This window comes from Squalius cephalus (assembly GCF_949319135.1).
Source record: "Squalius cephalus genome assembly, chromosome: 12".
In the NCBI taxonomy this organism is placed as follows: domain Eukaryota; kingdom Metazoa; phylum Chordata; class Actinopteri; order Cypriniformes; family Leuciscidae; genus Squalius; species Squalius cephalus.
In genome coordinates this window covers 6,106,084-6,131,622 of record NC_137133.1, presented here as the reverse complement: position 1 = coordinate 6,131,622, position 25,539 = coordinate 6,106,084, and the positions used below count along the sequence as shown (strand labels likewise).

The following is a 25,539-nucleotide window of genomic DNA, read 5'->3' as shown; positions in this document are numbered from 1 at the left end:
TTCATCCATTTTAAAATGTAATTTATTCCTGTGATGGCAAAACTGAATTTTCAGCATCATTACTCCAGTTTTCGGTGTCACATGATCCTTCAGAAATCATTTTTTATATGCTAATTACATTTGCTGCCTAAGAAATAAATCTTATATCAATGTTGAAAACAATTTATTACCTTTTTAACCATTTTGTGGAAATTTATACTTTTTTTCAGGATTCTTTAATGAACAAAGTTCAAAAGAACAGCAATTTTTTTAAAATAGAAATCTTCTGCAACATTATTAATGTCTTTACGGTCACCTTTGATCAATTTAAAGGTGCAATTGGTGATTATTTTTTTGTTATGCTGGCTGAAAGTCTCTTCATATCCTGATAGCAATTACTATGTTAAGCGGTCTTAAAGGGGGGGTGAAATGCTCATTTTCAGTCAATCTCCTGTTAATCTTGAGTACCTATAGAGTAGTATTGCATCCTTCATATCTCCAAAAAGTCTTTAGTTTTATTATATTTATAAAAGAAAGATAGGCTGTACCGAGTCTTTCCGGAAAAAAACGAGCGTCTGGAGGCGGGCCGTGTGGGCGAAGCCAGAGCCATAGAGAGAATCCGTCGATCTGGGCTTTGTTTATAAAACATTCATCGTCGAAATGCAGGGAACAAACAGTCTACACAACTCGTTTTTGCCCCGGAAAAACAATCTGCATCCACTGTTCCTAACGCTGGGTTCTTTGGGAAGCTGAACATGGTAAGCTTTCCCTCACATCCAAAAACACACTTTGGAGACACTATGCAGCGCTGCCGATGATTTCCTGTTGAAGCGCGTTGATGTGCGCGGTCTCGCTCTCCTCTGGTCGACGTGTGCGCGGGCGAGCTTTTCCGGGAGAAATGCTCATATAAGGAGTTCCACTCTGGTCTACGTCATTAGATCCACGGTCGAAAAAAACCCAGCCGAAACTTGTACCAACCCGGAAGTAAGATTTTCGGCACAGAAATTCTCCGTTATTCGTCCAAAATATTTTTAAAAAACTTTGGCCATGTTAAGCATGAGAATCCATCTCTTTAACACTGTAAACAACTCTGAATACATGAAACACCATTGTACCCCCCCTTTAAATATAAATATATATCTCATGTAGAAGGCGTAGGACCATAAAATGTTCATTCAATCTGCCAGTCAACATGTGTTTGCACACCACTGGTATGGTCTGTGTGTGTTCATGTGTTTTGGAGTTTTGTTTTGAGTTTTGTTTCAATGCTAGCAGGCTAAAGTTAGCATGTCCCAGATCACCTATTGCACATTTAATGTGGTGTAAAGGTGTCCCTTTACAAAAAAATTATTGCCCTCAAACTTATGAACCATAGTGTACATTTACAAACCACTCTTTCTCTAGAAACAAGGAAACAAAGGGTCCAAAGTCCATCAAAGGTTTTATTAATTTACAACATTATCAGATGGTCCAAGAAACTATTTAGCATTTTCAAAATACAACCTTCAAGTTTCCTCATAATTATAGAAAAAAATACTTTCAAATGTTCAAAATACATATTTACAAACCAAAAGTCTTCACAATAGAGGTCTTAAACCCCAGGAGATTGAATATATGCACAGTGGTCTCTCCAAAAAGGCCAACTATTATAATGGGATAGAAGCAAAGGATCTTCTTTGTGGTCCTTATGCACTCTGTACAGCTGCTATAGTACTTGAAACATCTGTAAAAAATAAATAAAACAATGTTTTCAGTCAACTAGCCTGATTCAATGCAAAAGCAACTGCTGCAGGTTCAGGAACTGAACAATAATCATGTCCCAAGTGGTCCTTCACACCGCGCTCTTTTGTAGTGGTTCTGAAGAGGAGAAGTTGTTCCACTGGAATAAGGTCGGTACGGCATCTTTCTTCAGCCTACGGCGCCCTTTAGGAGTCGATGGCTCTTTCACGTCATCGCTCTTGAAATGGCGACTGCAGACTCTTGTATGGGAAGTGAGGCTAAGACCCTCGCGCCGAATGTTGCGCATCCACTTTTCCCGTCTTTCTTCATCCGTAGGGAAAGTGTGAAAGCTCAGCACAGAGTTGAACTTTGAGGAAGCCGAACACAATGGGACACAACAATGTTCGGCCACCAAACTGTCTTCCCGCCGTTGATATTTAACCTTTCTGGATGCCTTTACTACAATGAGATATTATATATATATACTGCATCTAATATATATATATGTATATATGCACAATCAGGTCTCAGATGTTAATCTTTACAAATTAACAATCTACACACATTGATCTTAAATTATTTACTGCTGCAAATATTGTTTAATATATTGATGTATGTGGACTGAACTTATACAATCTAGAAAATTTGATCTACACAAGGGCTCAAATGTTTAGGGTCGTAAGATTTTTTTTACGTTTTAGAAGATGCCTCTTATGCTCACCAAGTCTGCATTTATTTGATATAAAAATACAGTAAAAGCAGTAATATTGTGAAATGTCACTACAATTTGCAAAACAACTGTTTTCTATTTATTATATTTTAAAATGTACTTCATTCCTGTAATGGCAATGCTTAATTTTTAGTCTTCAGTGTCACAGGATCCTTCAGAAATCATTCTAATATGCGGATTTGGTGCTCAAGAAACATTTCTTATTAATATCAATGTTATGGAAAATTTAATATTTTTGAAAACCATGACATTTTTTTCACAGAATTAATTTGACACAGAAATCTTTTGTGTCTGTTTTTACTGTAACATTTGATCAAATTACTGCATCCTTTAAAAAAAAAGTATTATTTCTTTTAAAAAATTCTTACTGACCCAAAAATGTTGAACCGTAGTGTAAGTGATCGGAGTGATCAAAAGGCATCTGAGATTCTGAGTGTAGAAAACAAGGCCGTACAGCTAACCTGATATAAGTGGTTGTGTGTGTATCCGGCTCTCCTCTAGCGTTAGAAAGTAGGCTGGTTTGACAAGCTGCGATTCTGTGTTAGCTGGATCCACAGCATCACTCGGGCCCTCAGTCTCACAGGTCAGTATATGGATGGGGCCCCGGGAGCCCTTCAAGTGGATCTGGATAGATTCCTAGAGCAAGACATAAACATAAGTTCATACAACACATATTCCCTCCAGTTATTAGATGAGTGCCCTTAAATCATTTTTCAAATTAGGGGTGGGTAATATGACACAAAATAAATAAATAAAAAATAATAATAATAAGAAATATATATATTTATTTTATTTTTTTAATATTAAATATATATATTTATTTATTTATTTAATATTTTTAAAAAAATTTAATATTTATTATATTTATTAAGCCTTGTAGGAGTCTTAATAAAAAATAAAAAAATAAATAGTAATATAATAATATATATATTTTTATTATTTTATTTTTATTAAGACTCCTAAAAGGCTCGGGGCCTTCAAGCTTACCTCAGTGGGAGTGGGCACCTCTAGCTTGGTCTCTTCAGGGGCCCTGACGGCTATTATAGTCTGGTCCTTGAAAACGCCAATCTTACAGATGTCCTCGTATGTCACATAAGCTGAGGTACAACTGTAGTTAAGACCAAAACAACTGAAAGAAGTTCTATAAGGACTGTTAGACATATAATAATCACAGATTGTCAGAAAAAGTGAGAGGATATTCAGCATTGTCTTTGAGGTCGGTCAGAGCAAAGAGCTGTTGGGCGCAGTCTTTGATGAGCCAGTCGAGGGCCTCCTCAGTGGACTTCAGATTAAGTAGGTCAGCTTTTGTCTTGGGGCTCCACTGGTTCCCAATGCAGCCGATTGCTCCTGGACCCCTTGGATATAGAGACAGATGTGTGAATCATATACTGATGTATCAAGACAATCAAACCTCTAGACTTGGTTCCAACTTAAAGGGATACTTCTGGATTTAGCATTAAGCTTTGTATCAGTAGAAAACCCGTAGTGTTTTCGAATAACCGTGCTTTCCTCCCTCATGTCCCCCTTAGATGAGAGATTTATGTATTTTTTGTCTGGAAAAAATCCTCCGATGACGCAAAAATCGTCATTTTGTGTCATCTGAGGGTTTTTTGGCCAGAGGCTAAAGACTACAGCCAATAGGAGGAGCTGTTCTGCATGTTTTCAACCCACCCATAGAGGGTGGGATCTCTCTCACAGAATGTACACATAGTATCAGCCGTCTTTCTTTGGAAGCTAAGCTAGCAGGCTCTTGTTCTGTGGAGAAAGCTGAGTAGTAGGGGTTACCAGTAGGGGTTACCATCCTCTTTTTCCCGGACATGTCCGGCCGTCGAGATCATCCAAAATGTCCGGGATTTGTCTTTTGCTTTCTGCTGTCGCCATTCATTGTTTACATGCACACCTTTTGTTTCAATCTAACTGAATTCATTCCGATCGGTGAATCTGAATGTAGTGTTTACATGAACGCTAAACAAGTGATCGGTTGATGTGCATTTTAACATTGATAAGAAAATTCCCGCTCCTCCGTGAGAGATACGAGACCGGTGCGTCTCAGTAATCACGCCACCGGCCTCGCGCCATTCTCCCGCGCCCCTCAGCCTCGTCCTGTTCGCCACAGTAAACATAATGAATGGCGACTGTAGAACGCAAAAGACATTTTGGGTGATCTCGAAATCCCGGGCAGACTCGTCACGGAGACTCACTAGTAGCCTAGTCTTGTTGTTTAACTGTGCGCTCTTGCTGGTAGGCGTGGCTTGGGAGTGGCCTCGTTGAGCAGTGAAGCAAGTGCATTCTGGGAGTTGTTGTCTTTCATCCACATAAGCCAAAAATACATTTTCTGGCTTTTCTCAGTCTAGAAGGCTCCAAATTCAAAAATAATTTCACATTTCTACTACATAAATGACCCATTTTAAATGCACATTCATCTTTCCAGAGGTGAAGTATCCCTTTAAGCATTTCATCGAACAGATTTTGTTTTTGTAAACTATAAAGCCTTGTTTATCTAATCCCACAATGTGGAATTAATGTTCAGTCTAAACTTACATCCACTGGATCTTGTTTTTGGACGTCTTTTTGATTAAATGGATACCAGTTAGCACATTGGTAATGTCATACACCCGCCTCTTTCGTGTGCCCAGTTTTCGCGTAACCTCATTGAGATCAAGGACTCCATTGGGAGCTGTGTGAAGAAGCTGCATGAAACGTTTGGTCAGTTGTCCAAGAGCGACTTCAGAGCGATTCTGGACTGGAATGAAAAGATGGGACTATTCAGGGAAGCTTTTTTTAACTTTAGTCCAAGTAGATTTAAATTCTGTTCAGCATCAGAAAGTGAATGAATTAAAAACATACCTTGTCCGGTGGATACACTGCTGGCTTGATTCATGTTAAATGTTGGGAATGTGAAATAAATGTTGGGAATGCTATTTAAAGTAAAAGAAAGCACATGATATAATGAATGGGCAAAATAATAAATACTGTTCCAGTCCTTTTTGTAGAAGTTATTTAATGTAGTCTTACCTTCCAGTGAAACACTGTCCTTGGGGTTTATCCTTGTCCTTTTGTCCTTGGGCATCAAGTGCACCACTGTGGTCTTCATCATCATCTTCTTCCTCCTCATCATCCTCAAACTCTTCATCATAAGAGTCATCATCATCATCATCATCATCTGCAGCAACTCCGCTCTTTTAAGACAAAATTAAGATTTAATAACATTGGATACTAAACAGTGTTACTCAACTTAAGAAATCCCAAAATTGTAAAAACATCAAGCAAAGGCACTCAAGAATTTAAGGAAAGGTATAAAAAGCTTTTAATAAATCATGGCGTAGGCATTAAAAACCTAAGCCATGATTGAATAAAGGCTTTTTATATGTTTCCTTAAATTCTTGAGTGCCTTGGCTTAATATGTTTTTATGAGATGAACTATCCCTACACCCAAAGAACACTGGGATATGGATTCGACACCCCGTACAGCACTTTTTTGCATTCCTTGTTTTAAAATTGTTCCAGCTAAGTGAGCACATGCATTTTACTCAATTACTCAGTTAAACAACAGCATGAATTTTATTCATTTTTCTTTATTTATGTTTAATGTTTTTTTTTTATTTCATACATTTTATTACTAGTTACAGATGTATGTGGAAAAAAGTGAAGCACTGTGAATACTTTCCGGATGCACTGTATGTGTGTGTGTGTGTGTGTGTGTGTGTGTGTGTGTGTGTGTATGTATGTATGTATATATATATATATATATATATATATATATATATATATATATATATATGTGTGTGTGTGTGTGTGTGTATAAATTGGCATGGAGTACTTTCCATAAGATCATCTCTCAATGCAAATCAAACCAGCTATTAGGCTAACTGAAATAAAACCATGCCAATCTCTAGGTATGGTGAAGGCTATGTGATGATGTGGGGCTATTTTAATTCCAAAGGCCAAGGGAACTTTATCAGGATGCATATTATCCTGGATCCATGAAGTAACTGGCCTTTAAAAATAAAAATCTGCCTGCCTCTATGGGAATTTAACATAGGGGTGTCCAAACTTATGCACCCTGTATTTTAAGGAAGAACATTTATTTATTTACGATACATTATTCATTCACAAAGAAAATTGGTGTCCTTAAAGGTTGGATTTTTCCTAATTTTTTAAATTAAGGCATTAAGTTCAGTTTCCAAAAGATGATTTTTTATTCCTCTTTTTAGTCAACTTTAGTATGGGTGTCTAAACTTATGCATAGCACTGTATATATACACACATACATACATACACACACACACACACAAATGTCTATAAGACCCAACTAAAAGCTTTAAACAAAGTAATATAGTTTACATTTTTTTTAAACTATAATTCAGTTTGGGATAAAAAGGAAAATAATCCAAGAGTAAATAGAGATTTTTTTTTTTTTTTTACTTTGTTTCACTTAATGTAACAACACTTTGAATAATAATAATAATAATAATTGAACAATAAATCTGTTATTTGTTCATAATGGGGCTAGCAGTTCATAAATATGATGATCACTGACGTATTTACGTGTATTGTGATCATGATTTATATGAGACAGAGCCTCTTATTAACACATTAATATTCGATCACTTAATTATTAGATTGTCAAAATGTGAACCTATCTGTATTATGACATGCTTTATGGAGCTTTGATCAATACATCATCTATCAAAGAAAGAAGCTGTACGTTATGTATTTCTGGCTGGTGTAAATACTATTTACTAAATAGTCAACTCTTGACCCATCAATCTCAAAAGACAAGTAATATGATCATAAATGTTACCATTACAATTAAATTAATTAAATACTTAAACTAAATAATTTCCATCCTGAAGTCAAGCTATATGTAAATAAAATACTGAATGACTTTTATAAATAAATAGCTGGTTGTCAGAATATGCATTGCACCCTTCTCACCTCCCCGACTGGGTCCAGGTGCTCGTCCTGCTCATCGCACGAGCTCCACCCGCACACCGGTCCTTCTAACGGGGGCATAATAGGAATCGCGTCCGGACTGATGCCGTTCGGCGTGATGTGATGGCTCAGGAAATGATCCTCGCATATCTGATGCTGATCGGTCACTTCGCGCTCGGTCTCCCGTAAAGCGGCCAGCCACACTTTCACTCGGGCCTTGTCTTTGGGGAACCTGAAGAATCTCTTGCGCGGCCGGCTCGGTTGCTCTCCCGGTCTGAGATCACTGTGGTTTATGCATCCTTGGACTGCACACTTCATCGTCGTAACACGCTGTCAGATTATATCGCTACATTAAATCAGATAAACGTGCAATGTTTACACACATCACGACAGGAAAAGCAAACGCGGTGCCATGTGATCACGTCTGACCAATCAAATGATTTGTTTTCTACTTCAGGTTCTCCCTCTATTGGCTAATCGCACCTAGTGACATCTAGTGGAATGGCGAAGTAATATAGCACATCTTTTTTAATGTCTGCTTTGTTCAAGTTTACAGAGATGTACGGGAATTTGATATAGGTGTGTGCTAGTTTATCATTTGTCATGAGAATTCATCATTCAGTAATAAACATGTATGTGTGTGTGCTGATTGATTCGTGGAAGAATAACTGAATCGGTTTTAGTGTCACCGACTCATTTACATTCTTACCAAATAGCAGAAATGTTGTAAATAACACACAAAAATATTGTATCATTATATGACAGTGTTATCAACACATGTACAAAGCAGAGTTTGTTTTAATAAATACAATTTTATTATTTAAAAACATAAAAAAACCTTTTCAGCCCAAAGAGGTACATATTAGTTATGTAATATAAACTGTTAAACAAACAAAAAAAAAAAGTTAATCAGAAGGAACTGTTAAAAAAGTATTTTAAAAAAAGGCTTTGAAAACATCCAGTATAATAGAACAATTTTTATTTAAATTGTAATTTTTCTTCTCTGTATCCCCACATGTTGGTGTTCCTTGTTCTTATTATCCCTTTTTTTGTACTGAAGAATTATAATTATGCAATTAAAAAAAAGAAAAAAAAAAACGTTTCGCGGAAATGAGTCGGTCGGACTTCTACGGGGCCCTTAAAGGGACATGGTGAATGAAAAAAAATATGAGATGGAAAAAAAAATATTTGTCAATGCTTTTGCGTTCTCTCACAAATGTTTTGCGTTCCCCTGAGAAACTTTGCACTCGCTCGCAAAGAGCTCAAAACCTCCCATCACTAAAGTGAAAACGACAAACGCCTGCTAATAAAGAAAGAAAAACGAACACGTCTTCTTTTCAGCCAATCAGTTTGGCCGAACGTCACGTTACGTAATTAATATTCATGAGCCTAGCCTTCGCAGTAGTAGGATTTGTAAATGCGTTTGGCGGACTGTGGGGTGTTGTACTGCCGTTTTTTACCAGCAGTGGACAGCAGCAAGCAGCAACAGTCTCTCCAGAGGTGGATGTGGATGTGTGGGATTGAATCAGGGCGAACTGGGCAGCCACTGTCATAGAGAACCGCACAGAACTAATACAATAGCGAAACATGGCTACTGAGACGATATCAGCCTGCACAGGATCCAGCTTACTGCAGCCAATAAGCGAGATAACCAACCTTCCGTTAGATCAGGTACATTTCTGTTATTTCTATTTTATGAAATGAATACTGGAGGCACAAAACCCTCAATACAGCAGCTTTCATTGGCATCCAGGTCCTTCTACAAATCCTTTACAGGCTGTGCACGAAAACATTTGGTAAGGACAATGAAAACGTTGCATTTTTAATATTTCCTCTCGAAATTCATGACGTCTGACTGAGCAATCGCATATTTCCGTCGGATTGAGTTGATGGTGTGCTCGTTTGCGGTGATGAAATGGATGATGAACTACTCGAGGATTTGAAAATGTGGAATTTAATTAATATACAGCCTAGATGAATGTATGCATACATGAGATACAGGGGAGAAAAAAACACTAGTCTGTGTCGGCACTTTTAAGGAAGCGTCATGATGTTGCTACCCAAGGCAGTCTTTTTAAAGATGTTTCTTTGTGGTTATCTTCTCTGTTTGCACAGGGCCATATATACTCACAATTTTGGGCTTGGCCCTTTTTTTTATATATCTACACAAACATATACACTCAAAAAAATGGCTAAGCTTTTAATTGTTTTAACAACAAATTATTGGTCAGGAAATTAGCAAACTTTAAGCGAATGCACTATTTAAAAAGCCATTGCTGTTTCAGAAAAGCAGTTTTTGGTATGATATGGGAAGTCGTGTGTGTGGTGATGCTCCACTTTAAAAATCTGGTGAGAAATATAATAATAAATGCATCTCTGCCACAGTGAAGCATGGAGGAATGGGTGTCATTGTGTGGGGAGGCTTTTTAGCTGCTGGTATTGGTAAGCTACTTCACTGTGTGAAATCATTTAATGCATTGGAGTACTGGATAATATTGCAGTATGGCTTGCTTCCCACAAAAGAAAAATAGTTATCTAAAGAGGAATGATCAAGATGTTATTTTTCAGCTTTTGAGAACAAGTCCATGAGGTTCTGATGTTTTGGCCTGGTCAAAGTCCAGATTTGAACCTTATAGTGAATATCTGGTCTCTCATTAAACTCAAATGAACTGGGAGACATTTTTCAACTACTCATGAACTGTTTGAAGCCATTGACATTGAGTGGAACAACACTGACTCTTCTTCCTGTAAAAAGCTGTCTCCAAGTTGGGGAACGCTACTCCATGCTAGTGCAGTTCTTGCTAATTTCCTGACCAGTAATATGTAATTAAAATGGTTAAAACTCTTAAAAGACCACTAAATAGTTTTCCATTTTTTGGCTTGGTCCTTCTTCTTTTTTTTTGCCCAGGGATGTGTATATGAAATGCTGCTCATACCTATCTAGATGGCCAAAATCCTGTCTAATTATGCAGCTCACTAGCTTTTGAAACCGCTATGGTTTCATGTGCATGTGCCAGAGAGAATTGCAGCTTGGGTAAAAGTCGTGTTTTGAATATGTGTTCCTCTAAAAGACATGACAAACAAACTAGAATAACTAGTGAAATCACATTTCATGGTCATGTCTTTATCTCCCAGGACATATTGTAGCAATTTAAGTGTTTAGACATTCTATGCATTGATAAATATATCAAATAATAATAATTATCTTTAATAATGATGAAAGATTTGTTATCATAATAGACAGGAAAATCTATTAGGCCTACGTAACAAGCATTTACACCTTAAATGGTCTACCTTTATTGCTTTGTAAATTAGCCTGTACCAGTAGATGCCAAAAAAAAAGTAAAATAAAAAAATACATGACCTAAGGTCAAGGACAAATGCTTGTTATGGAGGGTATGTCATATTATGAAGATATGTTGATGGTGCTAATTATCTTTTTCACTAAAATGTATGACAACGGTAACAGATAGATGTTAAATGGGGCTTTTTGTTTAAAAGCATTTCAGCCATGGGTAAATCATTTTTACTTAATCGAAACCAAATCCCATAGATTTATTGAAGGAGGGACACAGTTTTATGTAATATCTAAATATCTATATCTAAACATAAATCTAAATATGATATCTAAATCTTTGTAAAAAACTGTCCTTCACATTTTGAACGTGGTGATTGTGTGGATTGTTCAGACGCTGATACTGTGAAACCATGAAACCAAACCCCAGAATGGGCAAGAGTAGTGATTTATTGCATTATAGGCTACAGTTTGATTTCTGTATGTAGGCTGCTATATTGATTTAGTACAGACATTTGGACCTTAGTAAAGATATTTGAAGATATGACGTTGTCTGTGCTCATATTTTTGTAGCAAACAAAAGGCATACACTGCCGGTCAAAAGTTTGGAGTTGGGTGAAATTTTTCAAATGTTTTTTATGCTTACCAAATCTGCATTTATTTGATCAATGCAGTCAAAACAGCCATATTGTGATGTATTATTACAATTTAAAGTAACTTATATATTTATATATTTTAATTTATTCCTGTGATGGCAAAGCTGAATTTTCAGCAGCCATTACTCCAGTCTTCAGTGTCACACAATCCTTCAGAAATCATTCTATGCTGATTTGGTAATTAATAAACATTTCTTATTATTAACAGTATTGAAAACAGTTGTCACCCTGACCCCAATCTTTTTGAATGGTAGTGTAGACACTTTAGATGTAGGTTTGGTTGAAAAGTTAAAGCTACAATATGTAATTTTTTTCGCCGCTTGGGATCGCAAACCTCTTACAATAACAAAGGCGTTGGTTGATGACGCATAAGCGGAATTATGGAACTTATTGTCATGCCGAAGGATCTAATATGTTTATGGATGAGTGAATACATTGATGTTTTTAACATGACTGTGGTATGAAGCAGGGCACGATTGCTAATGAGAGACAGATATCAGCGCCACACGCGAGTCCCGCGGATATAAAGCAATGAGGACATGTCATTCTACCGAAATACCCGCAAGTGCAGAATTACTAGTCACACAGGTCAGTTTATTAGACGAATGAAACTTGTGAGGTAACGCAACGCTGTTTCACTTGGTCTACACTATCACACTAAACAGCATTTGAGTGTGTTGAAAGTTATAATGTTATTCTATGTTAGTTTGTCTGAGACTAGCAGTAAACTAGATCAACATTAGAATAACATACTGATCATATTCTAACATTTTATCATGTTGGGCTATATAACATTGGTTAGTTTTATGTACATTTGCTCACCTGTCTAATAAAGTACATGCAAGACTGGCGTCTCTGTCAAGTCGAAGTTAGTCATGGACGCGGAGCTCTTGGCATCTCGAAAACGCCACGCTGATATTGATCCTCATTTTAGTTCTCCTTTTGTCCCAAAGTCTGCTTGCCATGGTCCATAATGTTTGAACTAAATAACAACAGCGTAAGCGTGAGCGTGCCGCTAGACGTAACGCAGTTGTCCACGTCTGTCGCCATGGTTACTATGGCAGTACGAGCGGAAACCAGGGGAAAAGCGGATATTACGTCATTGACAGGCAACAGTGACCAGGGACGAGCCATTATTTAAAATAGGAATTTCTCTGAAATTAAAAATCTTTGGGAACTTTTGGGATGTTGTAAGTACACAACTGCAGGAAATATATCACACTGTGCAAGTGATTTTTGGATATATTATTACTTACATATTGTAGCTTTAACTCCTCTAAGGTGTCTTGTTGATGGAGAAGTGAGAACAGACTGTAATGTGAGCAGAAATCGGCTAGCGTTGCACTACCACTGCCAGACACTGGACTCCTGTTACACTTGGGCCTAAAAGAGAGAAAGTCTCTAATGCCTTTTGCCTCTTGTGCAGTTTCTGGTTGGTTTGAATCAGACAGTTTTCCTCTGCAACAGAATGTCTAATTCTGTTCTGTTTTGTACACATTAGCTGCATTCATCAAATGAGTGAATTTCATCAGTGTTGTTGTCAGGTCACAGCAGGTCAGCAACAGTGTTTTAACGTTCGCATGAAGAACATGCCATTTCACAGCCGTGGATCCTGGGTCAACAGGTCAAAGCCTAAATAAATAAACAAAAATTCCTCAGAATTTTGTGATCTTTGACTTTAGAATTCACCATGCCTTTATTATTATTATTATTATTGACTCGTCAAGGATTATATATTTGTTTGACCAATTCCAGATTTTTTCCAATAAAAATGATTTTTTATTTTTTTATGTAATAATATTAAGTATATTTTGGGGTTGCACAATATATCACTGGTCATATCTGTATATCGGTCGATAAATGTGGCTTGTTTATATTGTTAGTGGTATCAGTCTGAAGTTATTTTAACAGAATGATCATATGATAGGACCTACATTTTTTACTTCATCCTACTTTTTGTTAAACATAAATAAAAATGAAATTTGAAGCATGTAGACTTTTTTTTCTTTCAATCATATGACCATATTCTTTCTGACCATATATATGGTCAGTTTCTTTATTTTTTGATACATTTGTGAAATATATGCTATATTTACAAATAAACTTTTATTAAAGAAAGTTGGCCTACATTTGTTTTAAAATTATGCAGTTTTCCACTAAATAAACGCAAAAATCTGAACCTTTAAGATGATCTGCTTTTTTGTTTTGTTTTGTAATAAGTCTCACAAAATGTAGATTGATATCTAAAATCAGCTTATATATTGGATATCAGATTCAAAATATTATATCGGCCAAAATTCACAAATGGGTAAATACATAGTGTTTTCAGTGATCAATTAAATTATAACTTGTTTAAAAAAAAATTTTTAACCAAATATTTGCCAATATTGATTATCAAAAATAATATCAAAATGATTGGTATCGTCCAAAATTTCCATCTCGGTGCGTTCCTGATGTATTCAATAATCAATTCAATTGTATCATTTAAAAATATTGATTTTATTTTACTGTGATTTTATTTTAACCACAATTGTATGCCAATTTGCATATTGGTGCACCCCTGGTGTATTCAATGATCAAGGATCACAATGCATGTTAACATTTTATGCTCTGCTTAACCATTTGACTGTGAGAGGTTTCGTTTTCTTGAGCTGAATGAATGGGTGAAGTCGAAGGCGGTGTTCTTATCAAACAATGCAACAATACCTGACTTTTGCTTAACAAAGACCCCTATGCCTCATTAATGCAAATGACACCTCTGTGTGTGTGTGTGTGTGTGTGTGTGTGTGTGTGTGTGTGTTATTGTGTTGGGCTCTAAATTCATTAGTCAGCTGTTGTGCACTACCTGATCTGTGGTGCCTTTGCCTGTTTGATTGAGTTCAGGGCTTACGGTAATAAATCATATGAAGTGCTGATCTCAGAGCATTTGCTCAACATGTGGATCTATATAGCAACTAACAACTTAAAGGGATAGTTTACAAAAAAACAAAACTGTTAATTTACTCACCTTAGATGAGTTTTTTGTTGTTGTTGTCATTTTTGGGTTAACTATCCCTTTAAATAAAACTGGTAGTCTTGAGTTGGATTTGATTTTTAACTTCTGAAAGTCTGAACTCTGACGAAACTCTTCCTGAACAATACCGCGCCTGTGGGACAAAAAAGACAATCTCTTGGTCTCCCACAGGAGGAGGAATCCTCTGTGCTCTTTGCTAATTACTCAAGGAGAGAACATTATTCCCATGGGTGTCCTGATGGAAACAATGCGGAGTCCAATAATTGATTTTTTAGAGGTAGATTTGATGTTTTTGAAGAAACAGTAATTTACACTCTCAAGTAATCAAACTCATTCTGGATGTTTAGGCTGTTCAGTGAGTCATGTGTTTCTTTGGATCCTAAATTGCCATGGTGCTCATTAGATTTGGAAAGCGCTTGATCATTTGTCTTCATTGAGTAATGTGGAGCAGTGGGCTCTCTGTAGGCCGAGTATCTCACAAGAAGATGCAGATTAATTTAGCAGGTCTCCCGGGCATAAGAATCCCAGTGTGAAAGTGCTTTTTAGAGACTGCGGTTTACCCTGTTACTCAGCATTTTCACTCATGTGCTGGAGGAAAACAAATCCTTCCACACGTTGCCACATTGCTATTTTCTGGATTACATAACAAATGCGGGCCATCCAAGAATTATGTGTGCAACCAAAGGTTGGCCTGAGAAATGCAAGAGACACTAAAAAACACTTCAAATAGGCTACCCTTTAAAAAGTCAAAAATAATAACATTTATAGAGACTGATTATACCAAAGGTCTTTTTTGTGCAAAGCTACATATTTATATAATTATTTAATAACGCTTGCTCATTTAAAGTTAATTTTAATAGTATTTATTATTGTGTATTTTATTGATTTGTTGGATGTGACTAGTCAACCGTTGTGTCCGATCCATAATTGATTCATCTTTTAGTCCTTTAAAGGTTGGGTAGGTAAGAATTGTCTAAAGAACTTTTTTTCAAATTGGCTTAAACTGTCTTTATATACCAATACATAATTAAAATGTAAGTACTTTGAAAAAGAGAGTATAAAAATTGAGTGACTATAGTGTATTTAATCTTCAAAAAACACATCTCATTAATTCCTACCGGGACGAAACAAGTGATTGGCTTGCGCGACTGTCACTCTCCGTCGCCATGACTACCGCCGCTATTACTGGCTCTGCCCACGTGCGCGCAGTCGCGCACCCGTTTTTAGGTGGGAGTGAATGGAATTAATGAGCTGTGTTTATTGAAGATTAAATACACTAGAGTCACTCATTTTTTTATACTCTCTATTTCAGAGTACTTGCATTTTAATTATGTATTGGTATATAAAGACAGTTTAAACAAATTTGAATAAAAGTTTTTTTAGACAATTCTGACCTACCCTACCTTTAATGTTTAAGCATTTTGTAATTGTTGCAAAAAATGGTTAGCTATAAAATGCCGTTTTATCTCAAAGCGAGAAGTATTGAAGTATTTTGTAAAATGTTGTTTCATGAAATTTATTTCTCTGAAAGTTTTATGGCCAATCCTGTCATGGAGAGCTCTGCAAATTCCTGCTAAATGTAATAATAAGATCATCTGATCTATAACTGATGCTAAGTGCAAGCAAGGATAAGTGATATCCATTTCACACCAATTCCAGTCCATTTTCAGACCAACTTTTGCCTTTGTATACTAACCTCATTCGACCTTCATATCCCTGATGCGTTGTTTTGGAAGCTCTTGGAATGATCCATCTCCTCCAGATTTCACCGCAGCTTCAAGGACTTATTATTATGTAATGGTTATCCTTACCTGCTCAGTTGACAGGAGCATGAGTGCACCATGTGCATTAGCAGCACCAATAAATAATTGAGTATCTAATGCACTGTTTGGAGGGAGCACTTATTTCTCAAGAGCGATTTAATCATCGGATAACTTCTCGCCATGTAATTCCAATGCCATAGCCAAGTTCAGGTGTTTGATTAGGGAGATTAATGGGTTAAGTTTTGTAGAGCTCACCCTGCCACAGATGGTTCTTGCTTAGATGTTGTTATGATGGACCTTCGTGGATATGGAGCTGGTTTAAGAGGAGATTTTAAGAGGGAAAATATTCTTGCTCTATATCCATTATTCTGCCCAAAGTGTCCATGTAGAATCAAACAAATACATTTGGGGTTCAGTTGCATCTCACTGCAGAGATATGAAACATGATACTTTGCTTTGATCTCCATAGAAGTGCTTGGTGTGGAAAGCAAATCAATCATCCAAATCGTGTGGCTTTTGACAGCTGAAAAGACTGATGACTGAAGCGGGCAGCTTTCATTCTGTACCTCGGTGTCCTTTTTTATTTTTAGGAGGACTGTGTCCTAGCAACAGGCTTCTCGAGAATTGCCACAAAAAGCCGACGCACTTAATGCTGAAGTGTGTCATTTCTGCACCTCTAGTGACACTAAATGGAACTGCAAAATAGTGATTGTTTTTAAACAGATTTCCCCCAAATACTTTTGATAATGGTAGGCCAAGCATATGCTCCCAAACTAATGCATAAATGGCCTTAATTGAAGCATTAGTTATTCATGTTCATAATCAACATTGATTTTTTTCATGTTTTTTCTTATCATACAGGACATATGTGACCCTGGACCACAAAACCAGTCACAAGGGTATTTTTTTTAAAATTGAGATTTATACATCATCTGAAAGCTGAATAAATAAACTTTCCATTGATGCATGGTTTGTTACGATAGGACAATATTTGGCCGAGACACAACTATTTGGAAATCTGAGGGTGCAAAAAAATCTCAACATTGAGAAAATCACCTTTAAAGTTGACCATTTATGTTCACGATTATGCTGCATTCACTCATAAAAATAAATGTTTTATATATTTACGGTAGGAAATTTACAAAATATCTTCATGGAACATGATCTTTACTTAATATCCTAATGATTTTTGGCATAAAAGAAAAATCGATAATTTTGACCCATACAATGTATTGTTGGCTATTTGTTGGCTACTTGTGAGCCAGGGTCACATATAACACATAAATACGTCATGATATGTGAAGTTTGGCTGAATGTAGTTTCCCGCTGTTGGTGCATACTAGCCATCATCTTGTCATCGCTTCTTTTCTTTGTTTTAAATACTTAATATTTATCTATTTCGGGTCCTGATTAGGAGACAACGAGCACATGAAGCTTTGTGCCGTGCTGCTTATATTTATTAAGCAGTAAAAACGCACCTTCCGCGCCCAAAACAAGGCATCTGTGGATGAGAGTCCGATGCAAGGATTGCTGGAACAACATTGTCCTTCACACACAATAAGTGGGGTGAGAATTTTAGAATGACACTATAGCTACATCCTAATTCAGAGGCTGCATCCTTCGAAGGCTGATTGCGTCACAGCGGCCAGACGAAGGCTGTCAATTCGAAGGCTCCTTCAAATGCGTCCTTCGTTTCCCGTGCAATGAAGGATACAACAGATGAATCCTTCGCAGCTCTTGCCTACCCCAGTGTTCATTGCGCTCCAGTGACACCAGGATTTTTTTGAGAGAAATTGAACGCGTTGTTGGGTTTCAGCTTACTCAAATATCTAATGATACAAATGCAAAAATAAGAAACCTTTAAGCTGTTCAAATGTTGACTTTTATTTTATAAAAGTTTATAATATATAGTTTATAGGCTACTCTTTAATATATATATATATATATATATATATATACAGAAATGGACCACGGTAAACATATTTAGACCGTTTTTGAACCCTTTTTTTTTTTATATAAGAGTTTAATATAACCAGAGACAATTTATATAAGAGACATGCCACTTCCTCAATCCTCAATACAACTATATAAGGAAAACCCGTAACGGCAAAGATGGCGGTTGTATGCACATGTCCCGCCCCTCCCGCTGGAAAGCCAATCATCTGCTTTTAACAGTCAGCAGCTGACCACTAAGGAGCGAATGTACAGTGACGTAACATAACTGCCATATTCAACCTGTGCTTTCGCGCTGTGGCTGGCGCTGAGCCAAAGACGGACGCGCTCAGCCCTTGTCATAGGCTATATCACAACTGTTCAGTGTTTTTAACCACATAATGTTTATTTTAGGTTTCAGACATTTAAATATAATTGTTTAAGTGCTTGGCACAACACCGGCATTCTGGATAGAGACGTAAATGAAGTTGGTGTCGTGAACGTGAACCCTTGCGCATGCGTAGTAAAAGTATAACCTGTGGGGGAAAAGGCGTTTTAAACCTTATTTTGGGGCAAAGTCATCAAACTTTTTCAGCGATTTTTATCATATTTTACTGCTGTTTCTATATATGCCGTTTTTATGTCCCGGTGACCAGTGAAAGTGCAGTTCTGACTCTCTGCCCATTCATTTAGATAGGAGCCTGGTCTTGTTAGTCCGAAATAGCTGCCCGGAGGCGTTGCCAAGATGGCGGCCGAGTGGCACGACTTGCCTAAAAGGACTTTGATATAACTTATAAAAAAAGTCCAGTACAAACGTTACTGTCACTCATCAACGGCAGTTGTCACAGTTGCTAGGCGACAAGAACAATCCTCTGTAGGGTGTAGGCTAGACCCTCCCATTTAACAAAGATCGGTCCAACCTTCGAAGGATGCAGCCTCTGAATCGGGACACACCTTATATTCAACAACTACATCTTATTCCGTACATAATCACGTCATTACGCCATTTCTACGTCATTGCACATGCAATGTCTTATAGAGCTGATTAACCACCCCTTACAATCCGAATTAAATTACAGTTGAATTTGGCCACTTCATTCTGTTTGACGTGGTTAGCTACATGTGACTTTTTATTCCGGCTATACTACTAGAATGATTATAAACGGTTTATTAGGGTCCATGTAAATGCAAGCACACAGTCAGACACCCACTGTCCTGTTTTTCTAAACTCTTTTACAAGTCAGAGTAGGGAGGAAGGAATATTTACTTAGGCCTGGCCTTTCCATCCTGCACTTCTTTTTCCTACAAAACTATTGTATAACTTTCAATGTATAACTTGTATGCACAGTAATTTTATACAACATTTGCTGCTTTGTTTTTGTTGACAGATATTGTTTCTTTTTTTGTAGCGCAGCTGTGTTTGTGTTGAGTCAGCATGAAGTTATTATTGACCCTATTTACTTAATCACTATATCCCTCTGGATTTATTTCATTCTTCGTTGCATGTTTTTTTCCAAGGTTGACCGTCACAAATAACAAAAAAACTGAACTTGGAAAATACTTAATGGCTGATGTCACCAAGTACTTTTGACATCCCTTATTCTTTTATTCTTTCTCTGTATTCAGTCCATATATATATATATATATATATATATATATATATATATATATATATATTTATATTTATTATTATTACTATTATTATATATTTTTTTATGAATAACACTATACTTTGTTATATTACCTTGTACATTACAGAAAACTAGTTTGCCCAACTCATCTGTGTGAGTGTTTTTTTTAAAACAGCAGCTGATGGATTGACATGTTTCTCTCTTCTGACCAATGTAATCAATCACTATATATCCCCCCCCCCCCCCCTTTTTTCATAGAAACGCTATTTTGGATTTTTTTTTTCTCTTGCTATTGAAGCAAATGGGATTGCAACTATTTTGTTGTAGTTTCAGTTCACCACTATAGACGTTTACCCAACGGTTAAACACCGTCCACTTCTGAGAACCCTGGAAATGTGAAAAGGCTCCATTGGCGCATTTAGCATCTCAGCGGTGCCGGTGACATTCACCTGATGAAGTGAGAAGGCCTTTTTTTTTCACATTCTCTGCATCAGCTGAACTTGATGAATCTTCAGGATATTTCCAGCCAAGCCCAAGAACAGTTGTCTTGCCCTCTGAGTCTCACATACAGAAAGAAATCGGATTTATCTGCTGCTTATCAGAATCTGTTGGTTTGGCAAATTCTCTGATATAGCCAGTTTCAGCATGAGCTGAAGGGTGATGGGTTCGTCTGCACTGACACAGGAGACAAGGCACCAGGTAACCTGGACATAAAGGAGACTAGGAATGTAATGAGATACATCAAGGATCATTAATTAAAGAAGATAGTGAGAGACAGAAAGAAAGAGAGGTCCAACTTACAGCTTGCCTCATAACAGCAACACGTGAACATGGAGCACAGCCTCAGACTCAGAGCTGCTGAGTTATTGATGGAGGTGAGCAGGTTCATGGCTGTTATTTGAGTTCCTCATGTCACTTGTATATTGCATATATGCTCTTCTGTCGTATTTCACCATAATTTCAAGCCAAGAGCAACTATATTAAAGAGGTCAGATGAGAATGAGTATTGACTAGCGATGTACAACATGTAGGTTATGGAGCAATGTTTTTTTTGTTTTTTTTATATATTTGCATTTCATTTTTTTTTTTTTCTTTGGAGTAGTTATCCAAATGTCATACCTTATTTTATAGATACCTAAATTCACTTAAGCATCAAAATATTGATTTGACATTGACAAAAGACTATAGTTCTCCTTATGAGAAATCACAATGGAGTTTCCAGTAATTCCCTTATGTTCTAGCACAGTCAATTGCTCCTTAGCGTTTATTATTGAATTAAATCTCCCCAATTTATCAGTTTAAAGCCCCCCTGTGGTGAAAATCAAGTTTTTAATGTTGATTATATGTCTATGTGGTGATTTTAATATGATTTAAGACTAACCATGTGCAGTTGAACCAAAGACAGTCTTAAAATCACGGTTTGAAATCGCTGATGTTTCTGACGTCATCAATCAACGAGTGGATCTCTGAGCTGGTGTGAGTGAGTGGAGGCAGGGCTCATTTGCATATTCATAGAACCGTGTATACTAAATGAGGCAAGGGTGTAGAGTTACATTCAAGCTATTTTAAGGCATGAGTAAAAAAAAATTCCAAGGAGAAAACATTTAAATATGTAATTTTGATGACCAAAGATGAGTTTTAAGGGATGAAATTATTGACTACAGGGGGACTTTAATAGTTTCACTAAAAGTGCTTTTATCTGGCAAAATGATAAAGCAATAATTACACAGAAATGGGCTTATTAGTAGGTTTTGTCATGCTGAATCATGTCAATAGTTTAAATATTCATCTGCTTTAGATGGGTGCTTAAAAGGCCATGTCAAGTTCAGTAACTTGGTTGTGTTTTTCCCAGTTTTTTTCCGCCGCTTTCATTTACAGCTGGCTGTTAAGGGAGAGCTTGTGAATGAGCCTTTTTAATGCTCTTCTGTAAAAATGTTTGCTCGGGCCCCTCTCGTCTCTCCTTGGCTGCCCTTAACATCAAGAGGGCATGAGAGCATGCTTTATAATCTGTATTGATATATTGAGTTAGTGTCATTTTTCATGGCACCTTTTCTCTAAGTCTGAATCTAAGCAGGATGTGCCCTCAGTTTACTTGGCGCTGAGAACCTAAACACTGTGGTAAAATAGTAAATCCCTAATGGGAGCATATCACAATCTGCTGCTGTAAAGTGAAATGTTAAGCTTTCTTTTGGAATTACATGAACTATTTTAGGAATTATTAGTATGATTTGTGTGATTGTTAGACAATGATTGTCAGTTTATCTATTTATTTTGTATTTTTTCAAATGTGCACTACAATTCAGAAGCTTGGACTTGGTAAGATTTTTAATGTTTTTGTAAGTCACTTACTTTTCTTTGATAAAAATACAGTTAAGATAATATTGTGAAATATTATTACAATTTAAAATAATTATTTTCTACTTTAATAAATGTCAAATTGAAACTTATTCCTGTAATGGCAAAGCTGAATGTTCAGCATCAATAGTCCGGTCTTCAGTGTCACATGATTATTCAGAAATCATTCTAATATGCTGATTTTCTGCTCTAGAAACATTTTTTTTTATTATCAATGTTGAACACAGTTGTGCTGCTTGATATTTTGGTGGGATTTTCAGTAATATTTAGTGTACCATTAAGAAGATGATATTGTAAGGCCATTTCAGTTTTTATGGCACATTTGTTACAAATTTTAACCATTTAGCTGTGTGATTTACTGCAGGTTTTGTGTGTGCTTCATGTTTGTTGCAAGTGTGACAGATGGACAGATGGAACTGAGTCAGAGAGCAACAGGAAGTCTGCAAAGAAAGCAACAGAAGCTGGCAAACGAGTCTCTGTCAAAACTGATTGATGATCCTTCATCTGTCATGGATTATGTATGTTGTGTCTAAAACATTATGTGATCTATCCATAATTATGTGTAACCGCATGCAAGGATTGTGTGGTTCATATTAATGGACAGTTTTTTGCTGTCAGTGTAAATGCCTCTAAAAAATTTCATGACTTGAAAGTAATAAAACTAATTCAAATGCATACTTTGAAATCAGATGTTGTAATATCCAAGCTCAGGTGATTTTGAAGACTTGTGGCTCACTTATATTTTTGCTGTGCTGCCTACATTTAAGCATGCTTTTTTTTTTTTTTTTTTTTTAGAAATACAGATTACTTGGCGCTTGAGATTTCTTTTGACATTTTTACAATTACAGCACTAGTGCGGTGTACAAGTTACAGCATGCTGCCAAGAATCTCCCTTGGTTTGGTCTGCAGACCACACTGGGTCGCCTGACATGTATTGGATGTTTCAAAAACAAGTTTTGTCCTTCCTTGTTTTGGTGGATTTATTAAGTGCTGCTCTACAGCTGTTGAATGCAGATGTGGATGATTAGGACAGAGACATAGTTTTTTTTTTTTTTTTTGTAGCATCCTTACATGGTGTGTGAATTCTTGAATTACTAGACAGCTATCAAGACTGTAATATATATTCAGCTATTCTGCAGACTCGTGATGAATTCTATTTGCATAAAGCGTAGGAATAAATGTTATTTGCAGACGTTTGGTTGAAGATAGTGTATATGTCTGACTTCAAATGACTTGCAGCTGAAATTTCACAGCTGTGTCCAGTCAAGAAACAACTCCCAGACTCATGCTGTTGTTGATGTCTTTGGCTTTTACAAGAAGCATGTCAGTGTGAAGCCCAAGGCATTATCTTTTAAGTAGGTCACAAGGCTTGCAGGGTCCTGAAATACTGCAGGATCCTCACTGAAGTCCTGCCAACCTTCTGATGTTCTTCTGGGACACTGTTCAATCATTGTTCTCTGACCCTGTTTGTCGTTGTTTGTTGTGATTTGGCAGTGATATTTTGTCATGCTTATTATTTCTTCTAAATTCCATTGTCTGTCTACACATTACACAATAATCTTCACACCTGTTTCCAGCATCACATATTGTAGTTTTTCTATACACACTGTTATCACAGCCTATTAGAAAATATTTGATGTTGAATGTACAGCAATGTGGAGGAGTATTTGGACCAATGGGGTTTCACTGTGGGCGGGGCTACCCAGCATGACAAAATGGATATGTAAACCAAATGACAAAAATATGTCTTCACACTTGTCACTTTGATGTGCTAGGAATGGTAATGTACCATACGTCTAGTTGTACTATTAATATATTCTGTTATGTCCTAAAAAAATGAGTAATCATCACTTGACATGTAAAACCAGTATGGCATGTATGTGAATTGTGAAATATTTGTATTTTGTTTTATTCACAAAAGTTGTATTACATATAATGGTTGTAATGTTTTTTTGTCAAGAAGTTGAATTAACAATATGCATTAATAATTCAATATTTGAATAAAAAATATCCGATTAAATAAATAAAAATAATTATATATTTTTTAATAAAAAATATTTACTCTTACTCAGAGCTGATGTACAATCCAATCTGAAAATTTCTAAATGAAATGCATTTGATTAAAATATCAGCCTTTTAACTATGAGTTCAGTTGACAAGTTACTTTTCTCTTTTTTTTCCCAGGTGAACTTCGTAGTATGTCAGCTCTGTGCCCTGCTCACGGCCGTGTGGTTCAGGCTCTATCTGCACCCCAGCAAGACGAGTCCTTTTGTGCGGCATGTGGTGGCCACACTGCTGGGCATCTACTTTGCCCTCTTCTGCTTTGGCTGGTGAGTATTTCCATACTGACGCATCCCTCTGTGTGTCCACAAGGAATTTGAAACCAGCTTTTGCTTGTACTCCCAGCTGCTGGACTGCAGGATATGTGCTGGTGTGACGTTCCAGAAAGATACAACGAACGCCAATCAATAGGAAATGTAGCGGTCTGTGAAACTACAGACATTTGATACAGAATAAACAAACAGCTTGAAGGCAATAAAGGGAGCTGAAGCTGACGTCTAGTACAGTCAAGTATCAAATTATGTGGAATTTTTCTGTTGTAACTACACCTATATGACTCAAACACAACAGTGCAGACCGGACATTTTTTAAAAGCTTCAAAATGAATCACATTACACCATTTGATTCATATCAAAGATGGATTTGAAAAGTGGAAAACAGAAATACAAGTGAAGGATTGTTTCATTATACAAAAACTTGCTTTTTTATTGGCATGTCCCGTTTTTAGATTGTAGTAGTATCATTTAAATTTACAATTTGCAATTAGGACTAAAAAGGTTTCATTTATCCAATTGTTTTTTGGAAACATGATCTTTTAGAAAAATCAATATGCGGAAAAAAATATCATGGCTAAATCACAACAAACAGTGTCAGAGAACAATGATTTAACTGTTCCAGAAGAACATCAGAAGTTTGGCATGACTCTCTGTGAGGTTCCTGTAGTATTTCAGGACCTTGCAAGAATTGTGACCTACTTACATTTTTGTGTCCAATCATATAATTTCCTACAGTTAAAGTTAATGACATTTATTAATAATAATAATAATAATAATATATCCAGTTCAAATTTCTAAAGAACATTTTTAATTTCCAGTATATTTTGCTAAAAACCTTTAGAGAAACAGCTAGTGTTTTAAGAAATTCCTGCCGATACTAACATCATTTTAGATACATTAGTGTCTGTGTTATGAGATCACTATCAGCCATGCTGAAGCTTGTATTGATGAGTCGGTGGCGACTCAGATCTAGAACTCATTAACATCTCATTTAAAAAGACAAACAGATCAATAGTCCACACTGAAAGATAGAGAGACTTCTGCTTGCTAATTAGTGGCGTCTTTTCAAACCCTTATTAAAGTGTCTCTGTTTGTGTTTGTGTGTGTTTAAGTGGGTCTGACTTGCAGATAAGCTTCCGTAAAGTCTCTTTAAGGCAGTTCTCTTTGAGGGATCTGGGTAATGGGCATACAAATT

The 25,539-nt window shown here is 36.5% G+C and overlaps 2 protein-coding genes across 4 annotated transcripts in view; one reads left to right on the top strand and one right to left on the bottom strand.

The window, feature by feature from the left end:
- Positions 1 to 1,404: 1,404 nt before the first annotated feature.
- e2f6 (E2F transcription factor 6) lies at positions 1,405 to 7,797 on the bottom strand. 2 transcript variants are annotated; one of them, XM_079887842.1, is made up of 9 exons: positions 7,367 to 7,797; positions 5,444 to 5,607; positions 5,276 to 5,346; positions 4,970 to 5,171; positions 3,628 to 3,783; positions 3,416 to 3,530; positions 2,890 to 3,064; positions 1,817 to 2,157; positions 1,554 to 1,702 (listed from the first exon to the last, which is right to left on the bottom strand). In XM_079887842.1, the coding sequence occupies exons 1-9, from the start codon at positions 7,679 to 7,681 to the stop codon at positions 1,685 to 1,687; spliced, it is 1,557 nt and encodes a 518-aa protein (XP_079743968.1). In that variant the 5' UTR covers positions 7,682 to 7,797; the 3' UTR covers positions 1,554 to 1,684. The 2 variants fall into 2 exon arrangements, with proteins under 2 accessions (XP_079743969.1, XP_079743968.1); XM_079887843.1 differs by lacking the exon at positions 1,817 to 2,157 and having other exon boundaries at positions 1,405 to 1,702.
- Positions 7,798 to 8,821: 1,024 nt separating this feature from the next.
- Positions 8,822 to 25,539, top strand: part of mboat2b (membrane bound O-acyltransferase domain containing 2b) — a 30,804-nt gene continuing 14,086 nt past the window's right edge. The window contains exons 1-3 of one of the 2 annotated variants that reach the window (XM_079887782.1): positions 8,978 to 9,034; positions 22,403 to 22,526; positions 24,193 to 24,338. In XM_079887782.1, coding sequence (XP_079743908.1) covers positions 22,419 to 22,526; positions 24,193 to 24,338 — 254 coding nt within the window. In that variant the 5' untranslated portion in view covers positions 8,978 to 9,034; positions 22,403 to 22,418. Of the gene's footprint in view, positions 9,035 to 22,402; positions 22,527 to 24,192; positions 24,339 to 25,539 lie in introns of both variants that reach the window. The other variant, XM_079887783.1, reaches the window with a different exon arrangement.

Excerpts from the sequence above, each read along its gene's own strand:
- e2f6 (XM_079887842.1), bottom strand. The coding sequence starts at position 7,681 with ATGAAGTGTGCAGTCCAAGGATGCATAAACCACAGTGATCTCAGACCG. Across the intron at positions 5,172-5,275 it reads CAGTGTATCCACCGGACAAG|TCCAGAATCGCTCTGAAGTC; the intron begins GTATGTTTTTAA and ends TTTTCATTCCAG. Across the intron at positions 2,158-2,889 it reads CACACAACCACTTATATCAG|TAAAGGCATCCAGAAAGGTT; the intron begins GTTAGCTGTACG and ends ATCTCATTGTAG.